Source organism: Bactrocera oleae, chromosome 2, assembly GCF_042242935.1.
Source record: "Bactrocera oleae isolate idBacOlea1 chromosome 2, idBacOlea1, whole genome shotgun sequence".
NCBI lineage: Eukaryota > Metazoa > Arthropoda > Insecta > Diptera > Tephritidae > Bactrocera > Bactrocera oleae.
The window spans coordinates 14,030,973-14,040,524 of NC_091536.1; the positions used below are offsets into that span (position 1 = coordinate 14,030,973).

The 9,552-nt window shown below is 37.6% G+C and overlaps 1 protein-coding gene across 2 annotated transcripts in view; it reads left to right on the top strand.

Moving 5' to 3' along the window:
• The window catches only part of alpha-Man-IIb (alpha-Mannosidase class II b), a 46,223-nt gene extending 39,014 nt beyond the window's left edge, over positions 1-7,209 (top strand). For both annotated transcript variants that reach the window (XM_014237484.3, XM_070109490.1), the window contains 6 exons: positions 1,156-2,415; positions 3,363-3,455; positions 3,548-4,442; positions 4,547-5,530; positions 5,594-6,125; positions 6,251-7,209. In XM_014237484.3, coding sequence (XP_014092959.2) covers positions 1,933-2,415; positions 3,363-3,455; positions 3,548-4,442; positions 4,547-5,530; positions 5,594-6,125; positions 6,251-6,986 — 3,723 coding nt within the window. In that variant the 5' untranslated portion in view covers positions 1,156-1,932 and the 3' untranslated portion in view covers positions 6,987-7,209. The remainder of the gene's footprint in view (positions 1-1,155; positions 2,416-3,362; positions 3,456-3,547; positions 4,443-4,546; positions 5,531-5,593; positions 6,126-6,250) is intronic.
• Positions 7,210-9,552: the final 2,343 nt, after the last annotated feature.

Here is a 9,552-nt window from a genome sequence, read left to right on the forward strand (position 1 = left end):
AAAATGTAATTCAGCGGATTGAGGTCACATGAACCATTTCTTAATATGTTTCGTTTTCGTCTCAGCAGAGTGATAATTTCATGCGCTGTATCGCTTGTGGCACCAGACCTCTGGAACCATATAGTCACGATGTTTGTAATACCCAAAATGAAACTTCGGAGACCCTATAAAGTGTGCGTGTCGAGCTGAGTCGATTTAATCATATAATATGTGTCTGTCTGTCTGTTCGTCTGCATATACGGAAACTAGTCCCTACCTATCTGGATTTTTGTCCTTTCCTCACCAAGATGCTGCTTATTTTTCGGAATCGCTGATCTCGAACAACTATAACATATAACCGATTAAACTCAAGTCCTTGTACGGAAAACTTTTTTATTTGTCGAGATATCTTCACGAAAGTTGGCATAACATAGATTATTATCCAAAGCATCGCTACAATCTTCGAAGAAATTGTGCAGATCGGACTTATAGAGCGTATAGCTGTCACAAAACTAACCGATCAAACTCAAGTCCTTGTATGCATAACTTTTTTATTTGGCAAAGTATCTTTACGAAATTTGGCATTGATTTTTGTTAATGGTCTCCGAACATATTGATTAGATCGGATCACTATAGCATGTAGCTGCTATTCAACCTAACTGATTAAAATCAAGATAAGAATATTTGTATACCTTTTTATGCTTTAAAAAACTGCACTTGTGAAGGGTATTATAGCTTCGGTGCAACAGATATTTTCAGTAAAAAGTCAGCCAAAGGCGCTGGAGTCCACAAAGTCGATATCTGGTAGCTTAAAAGGTTATGGCCCGATTTTGGCAATTTAGATGTGAAGTGTCATATTTTTCGATAACGTCATTGGCTATCGAGTAGTTATGGCGTTATAGGGTTCCAACTAAAGGTGGGTGGTGCCACGCCCATTGTTCAATTACAACGCCGACTCTTATAAAGCCCTTCCGTAACAAATATGATGTGAAATTTAATATTTCTAACATATTTATTCAACCTGGTCTTTAGATAATCAATTTAGACGAAATATAATTTTCTTGTAATAAAAATTTATACATTACATCCGTTATTCTGACATTTCCTAACACATAGCTATTTATAATTGACAAACAAAATATGAACTTAGCATCTCATTCCATTTTCAATTGCCAGATAAATCCTCTCACCAACCAAAATGTTGCGGTAGCTAAAGTTGATTTTTAGATGAGAGCAATAGACAAGCGGAAAACACCAGGCATAAACGAAATTGCAACTGCAAATGTTCAATTGAATAAACGTCGCGCTGCCAATCCGGAATAGCCACCAACTTTGCAAACGTCCGGCTGCTAAATTAGTTTTGATATGCAACAATGTCGGTGGTGGCGCTAGAATTGGATTGGAAATAGTAAATAGGAAATCGCACACCCCGCAATGGGGGCGAAATGAGTGTTTTATGCAACTAAGGCAACCGCACAACCGAAATCGAAAATCCAATGTCAATCAAAGTATACAAAACGACGCAACGAACTCGACAGTTAACAAGCCTATACCAAGTTATCGAGCTGGTACATACATGATTATGTATATCTATTGAGGGCGAATATATAGTGCAGCAGCTAGGCAAGCGAATTAAATTGAACTGCACGGGAAGCGCACTGCACAGCTCCAGGCAGCGACAATTGAGTAACGCACACTGTAAACAAGCGAGCACATCGAATACAATCGAATTAAATTGAGAAAATAATATACAAAAACAGTATATTGATAAAAAAGAACGTAAGAATTTAAATACAAAAATAATACAAAAAACAACTATCATTATTTACTACTAAAAAATAATAAGCAAAAAATAATAAACAAACAAAAAAAACACCAGACCAAAAAAAAGGAACAACATTACAGCAACGCACCGCCTCACATCAGCACCTCCGACAAGCGCCGTCACGCAAAATGACATTTAAATTATTTCGACGCGGCTCGGCGCGTTGTTTCGGCCTGCTGTCCGCGTTCATCACGATCTTAATCTGCCTTTACTACATATCCATTGGGCAGCAACAAGACCAAACGCTACAGCCGGGCAAAGACACGACTGTTGCGCTGAGCAGCGGTTTTGGCAGCATAGTGGCGACCAGTTTGCATTCATTGCCACAGCAATTGCACAAAGCAAATATGCATAATGCTAAAGTTAGAGATATGCGCGGCAATGGCGAAGAGCAGAGTGGGATGCAGAAATTTGCGAGTGGCAGTGGCGCCAGCGCAGCGCAATTGTCGGCAGGCCCAACCACACTGGATGTCGATGCATATGATGGCGGCGACATGACCGCAAATGGCGCGCCCACCAAGAATCCTGATTGGGGTGATGTTTGCTATGTGATGGATGAGAGTGACACGAATATCACAACGAATGAGGAGTATGGGAAATTTGATTTCCAGGTAATAAATTACATTTAAGTTTACTATTCGCATGGAAATTTAATGTAAAGTTAAAATTGAGGGACCAGCGCGCATGTTACCGGTCTTATGAAGAAAATTTAATTTGGGTTTGTTATTTGCAGCTGCTATTGTGCAGTGCGTTGAGTCTTGTGCTCAAATTCTGTTTGAATGTAAACTTATAGTGTTGGCAGTGTTCCTTATCATGTTCATCAAGAAGTTACGGTACTAGAAAACAAGATTTACAGTTCAAGGGTTCTTATTTCCCTTTGACTTTTGAGTATCGAATGAAGAGATTTTGGGGGTTTCAACAAGAAAAAAATCTTACAAATGAGCTGGCTTTGTGCTGATTTCTTTTTAGATTCACTTTGCAAAGGAAATATGTACGCTTGCCTTTTGTTGCAAGCTTCACTAGCTGCTATTGTAGCAGTTAACGGATCCTGTTTACAATAGGCCCAGCATACTGATAAATTCCATTATTCTGCTGGGTGCTATTGCGGCAATGTAATCCCTATTCGGATATATTGATCCAAGGATCTTGATCCTTTGTCTACAGTTTGCTGAGTAGTCTTAACATCAGGTGATCTGGAGTGTCCGACTCCATGTCGCAGAACTGACAGTTTCCATATAATACGGAACTTCAAAGTAACGTAAATAACCTGGTGGACCGCGTAGGAGTTAGATGAGTAAGTTTGAGAAAAACACTGGATAAGGTCATACGAGTACTCTTTGCATGTACGATATATATTTAGCATGATTGGACCAAGCCGGAATAGGTAGATGTCTCATCCAGAAAATAGAGTGCAGTTTGATTTCCAAAACATCGATTATCGTGAATTCATAAGCGTATCAAAACAGTGAAATCCACTTAGAACCATGCTTGAATGTCATTTTAATACTACAGACAGCTTTGGTAATACTATTATACATTCATACTTTATAATTTGCAGCCTGAATGGATACACACAAAGGAATATTGGGATCGTGGTTTTGAGGAACGATTTGAAGCACAAAAGAAAGACTACAAACGACCGCCATTGAAGGTAAGTGAGCTTTTGGGTTACAGCAACTTTTTAAGTTAAGTTAGGTTATACATGTCTCGATATGGTTCCTTAATTTATGTTTTCATATACAGATCTTCGTCGTACCACATTCGCATAACGATCCCGGTTGGTTGAAGACCTTCGTTAATTATTTCCAATCGGATTCGCGACAGATACTTAACTTGATAGTAACAAAAATGCAAGAATATACCGACATGACGTTTATTTGGTCCGAGATCAGCTTTCTACAACTGTGGTGGGATCAAGCGCATCCAACAAAACAGCGCGCTCTGAAAAAACTTATCAAATCAGGACGTTTCGAAATCACAACCGGCGGTTGGGTGATGACCGATGAAGCGAATGTGCATCTTTACGCCATGTTAGATCAGCTTATCGAAGGACATCAGTGGTTGCGCAACAATTTGAATGTAACACCAACCGTCGGCTGGTCAATCGATCCCTTCGGACATGGCAGTACTGTGCCGTATTTGCTTTCAGGCAGCAACTTCGAAGGCGCCATAATACAACGTATACACTATGCCTGGAAACAATGGTTTGCGCGTCAACAGAAAGGCGACTTCATGTGGACACCTTATTGGCAGCAACGCGGCAAAGCGCCAACGCAGCATGGAAAGTTGCTCACACACAATATGCCCTTTGACATCTACTCGATAAAGGGTTCGTGTGGTCCACATCCGTTTATATGTCTAAATTTTGACTTTCGTAAAATACCAGGCGAGTATACAGAATATTCGGTCAAAGCGCAATTTATAACCGATGACAATGTTGAATCGAAAGCGCAAGTCTTGTTGGAGCAATATTCACGTACCGCCTCGCTATTTCCACACAACGTAGCGCTTATACCAGTCGGCGATGATTTCCGTTATAATAAGGAGCGCGAAGTGGATCAGCAATATACGAATTATAAGAAATTAATCGATCATATAATGGCTAATAAGCGTCTCTATAATGTTGACATCTCTTTCGGTAAGTTTTTGACTATTCAAAATTTAGTTTACATAATTCAACAATTACTTTGTAAATAAAAATTTAATTACTTTATTAATTTTAATTATTTTCTCCATCAAAAGGCACACCACGTGACTACTTCAACGAAATTCGTCGCCGCACCAACTCCTTCCCTACCCTAAAAGGTGATTTCTTTGTATATTCAGACATCTTCTCCGAAGGACGGCCTGCTTATTGGTCCGGTTACTATACCACACGTCCATTCTATAAGCTGCTTAGCGCCGATTTAGAGCATAATCTGCGCGCTGCTGAAATACTCTTCACCGTAGCTTACAATACCGCACGTCAGGTACATCATGTGAATGCCATTAAGATTTTCGAAAAAAATTATGAGAAAATGATACATGCGCGTCGCAATTTGGGACTCTTCCAACATCATGATGCCATCACAGGCACATCAAAGGCGGCTGTAATGCGTGATTACGGCATGCGTCTATTCGAAAGCATACAAGATGCGGTTAAAATGCAAGAGTCCACCATTGAAATGTTGCTGCAAGATGGCAGTGAACGTCATAATTTCCTGTTGAGCGAATTAGAACGTGATAATTTCAGTAAGCTGGCGCGCAAGACACCCATACCACTCAGTGGCAATGGTATTGTCGATGAGTTTGATGATTTGAATGCAAATGCTGGCACGGCTGCGTTTGTAATCTTCAATTCGTTGGCGCAAAAACGTTTGGAAGTGGTAACGTTGCGTTCGCCAGTACCCAATGTTAAAGTGTTGAATGAGCGCGGCGAAGAGATACGTTTAATGCAAATCAATCCAGTTTGGAATATAACCGATGTTTATGAGATGGGCATGGGTGGTGGTGTGGGTGCTAATAGCGCTATGGGACGTATACGTGTTTCTACACGTCAATATGAAGTAATGTTTATTGCTGAATTGGACGCGCTTTCACTTGCAACCTATAGCCTTGTGGTGGTGGATGAAAAGAACTTTAGTCAACCGACAATGGCGACTATTTATTGCGATGGCTGTACCGAGGGGTCAACGTTGAACCCACCCAATATAAGCACGAATTTTGTGGTGAAAGCCAAGCCATCAGGTATAATCTAACTGTTCATTTCTAAAAAAAAATAACTTAACAACGTCTATTCATCTCTTTTAGGTGACATACAACTCGAAAACAATTTCATGCGTCTGCTCTTCGATGAGAAGAGCGGCTTCCTTAAAACCATTACGCGTAAGAGCGTTAATAAGCAAGCGCTTCGGCCTATGCAATGCGCTATAAAATTCGCCGCCTACCGTAGCGCACAGTTCCACTCAGGCGCCTATCTTTTCAAAACCGATCCCGAGCAAAATGAAGCCGAAAAAGATGTACTCGATCAGTATGAAGATGTGCGCATTATTATTTCATCGGGTCCGATCGCCAGTGATGTTACGGTCATTTATGGTCCATTTTTGGCGCATACAGTACGCATTTTCAACACACATACTCACCTAGATGGAGCCATGTACATTGAGAATGATGTAGACTTTGAACCGCCGCCAAAGAATCGTGAAACTGAGCTTTTCATGCGTTTCGTCACAGATGTAGATAATATTATAACGGTAAAGCGCGATGATGTGCTAAAGGAGGCGGATACGGTAGCGGAATTGCCGGTGTTCTATAGTGATCAAAATGGTTTCCAATATCACAAGTAAGTACAGAGAATTACCAAAAAATTTTATAAAACAGCTTTCAAATCGATTTAGCATCGCTTTAAATATTCTCAATCATTATATACATAATTTGTATTGAAATTATAAATTTCGTCCATTATAGACGCATTAAAGTGCCGGCAATCGGTATTGAAGGCAACTACTTCCCCATCACAAGTGGCGCCTTCATACAAGACGCGCGCGTACGCTTCACTTTACTCACCACACACGCGCAGGGTGCCGCCTCCTATGAACCGGGTCAATTAGAAGTGATGCTCGATCGGCGCACACTTTACGATGATTATCGTGGCATGGGCGAAGGTATTGTCGACAGTCGCCTGACACGACACAAATTTTGGGTACTCATCGAAGATATGCCAACGAAAAATGCAAATGCCTACCAAATACCCAGCTTACTGGCGAATCAGCTTGCGAACGGCCTACGCTATCCACCGAACCTCTACTTTGTAGAGACATTTGATGCGCCGGCTGTGCAACTGAAACCGAAGGCCGTATTGCTCGATCATGGTGCGCTGCCATGTGATGTACATCTGTTAAATTTGCGCGCACTCTCCGAAGAGCAGCTACAGCTCTTCCCATCGACATCGGCACTGATGGTGCTGCAGCGTCAGGGTTATGATTGTGCCATTGGTCAAAATATCGATATAACACGTGTGTGTGCTGCATCGGCGAGCGGTCTGGGACCGGTGGGTTTCAATAGATTGCATATAGCGCGTTTGGAGACGACAAGTTTGACCGGTACGCTGCATGAGGGCGAACGCAAGCGACTGAAATCGTTTGCCGATATCACATTAAATCCCATGGAAATGCGCACTTTTAATGTGACGTTCAAATTTTAAATTACAAATTAGTTAATTTATTATTACTTTATTTATTTATTATTATTATTATTATTATTTTTCTTCGTTTTTTGTTGTATGTTTGTGAAAATGTCAGCTAAAATTTAAGTTGTATGATGTTAGCGCATAATTTTAACGAAACTTTTTGGCATGCAACCGTTTGTGTTTCGTATTTAATGCTTTGTGTTTGTATGTATGTGAATATAATATGTGTAATTATTAATTATGTTTTTTTTTTTTTAGTAAATTACTATCGGAAATTTACAGAAAGGCTCACGCAAATCACATTTCCATTCAACATTGTATACAAAACTGCCTTCGCCATTTTTCTACTTATAACAAAACGAACAAAAACAACAACTAGGTTTCAGAAGCACATTTGTTGCATTGTATTGCTAATTGAAGTAAACAAATTTCAGAAATTAAAACTATTAATTTCAAACAAAAACTGTACAATATTACAAAATCGTTCTTTTTTTTAATCAATTATTTATTTTGCTTAGCAATACAATGCGATTTCATAGTACTACTTTGTTGACCTTTTAAACACTTGCAAACGCAGTAGCACAGTTAAAGCCACTACCATTCCAACAGCTTAAAATTATATATCTAAACTATATAATTTCTCTCATACGCTTACAATAGTTTAGTGAAATATTTTAACAATATAACGAATCATTTTACACAAACAACATAAAGCGACTGAAATAGTTGAATTCTAACAAAAGTATTTCATTATTATACACCGTTATAGTGCAAACTTGATCAATGTGACTACAAATTTATATATTAATTTAAAACATAAAACCGTTCGTAAAAAGCTTTATCGTAGCTTACACAGCTATCTGTTAAACGGTCCCTCGCTACTTTCGTATTTTGTGCTTTCGTACCAAGTCAAAGAAAAGACACCAGTATTTTTGCATTACTTTCAAATAAATAGTTTAATTGTAATATTATATAATAAATATCTTTTATTACCAGCTGATATTTTTTTAGGGAACTTATTGATTTGAAATTCATATATTTATAACATAATAATTTCCTTATTATATAAAATATGCTAAGTCATACTGGGTATACTTTTTTCCTTTAAACACAAGCTAATATTATTTCATTTACTCAGGCAGCGCTTAGTTTTTAAATATTTATAAATAAAATAGTAAGCAGCATTTCAGCATTAAAGACAAACTTTGAATGTTAAAAAAAAAAATATATATATATATTTAAATAACAGTCGAAAGTCATTATCTATGTATATCTATATTTATATAGAATACAATACAGTTATAAAGCTTAAATACTAAGAAGAACTTAATAGTTAATTTTAGCGAAATGCACGCTCTGCACTCTAATTAAGTTTAGCAGTTAATCGTGTTTAGGCATAAGTTCAAACAAAAACATTTCAAGACACTATACTTAGTAAGTATTTATGAAGGTAATGGAATGTAGTTATGCACTGACAACTGATTATTGCTCTTTTTTTTTTTGTTTCATTGTCATTAATGTATTGCATTTTACTTAAATAAATTTGTAGTTTAATGAAAGAGCAGCTTAAGTCAGGTAAAGAAAATAATTTTATATTGTATTGGTAACGGTAAAGCGCTTAACAACAAGAACTGCTGCAAAAAAATTTCTTCTCAATTATAAGGCCACTGGCGTTGCTTACTTTATTTGGCGCTGCTTCAGTTTGAATGCGTCCATGACTGAATGATGGCTTAGCGCGCTCTTAGAGAAATGTCAAAATTCCATACACTGTGGCTAACTAAAGATTTCGACTTCAATTAAAGTAAAGTTGTTAAATAACCTGTTTAAAAACACAACTACAAGCATTAAAATAAGCTTTACTTGAAGCCACCCACATAAGTCCAAAATCGAGTAAATTCTTTTCAGCGAAATCTTTTTTTCCCGCAAAAATTTTCTCTAACTTTAAACCGACTTGTTTGCAACATAAAACTATTATAACTGTATTGCTAAAATGTCGTTACTGTGCTTGGATTATACAAAAGTGCAGATTGGAGTAATAATACAGGGTGGCGCACGAATCGTGCTGCAAAAACAAACCGTAATAACTTTTTTTTTAATCTATACACTACATTTATTTATTTTTTTTTTTTGTATAGCATTATTTTATTTTATATAATTAATTATTTTTAAAAATTATGGACCGCAAATGACCTTCATGCTCAGCCACGCATATGCGACAACTCTTTTTTGTTCCATGTTTACCAACCTCATAATGGTCCATCTACTCGAGGGCGTGCCGCCAAAATCCCTGCGGAATTCCCTTTGGACCAACTACAAAGCATGCTACTGCTGCACTATCCTTATTTCGGTATAACAAGCATTAATTTTTAAAAAATTTAAATAATAATCTGTCAAATAAAAAAAAAAGAAGTCGATTACTCACACAGAAAAAAAGTTATTACGGTTGTAGTATAATCAAAATTTCGACGCAAAAATTTAATGTATGAAATTAGTTCAATTTAAATCATCGAATATGTCTATGTATGCAATAAGCTTAGATTTTTATATCGAATATTTGGCAGCGCTTTTAATTAAATAATTA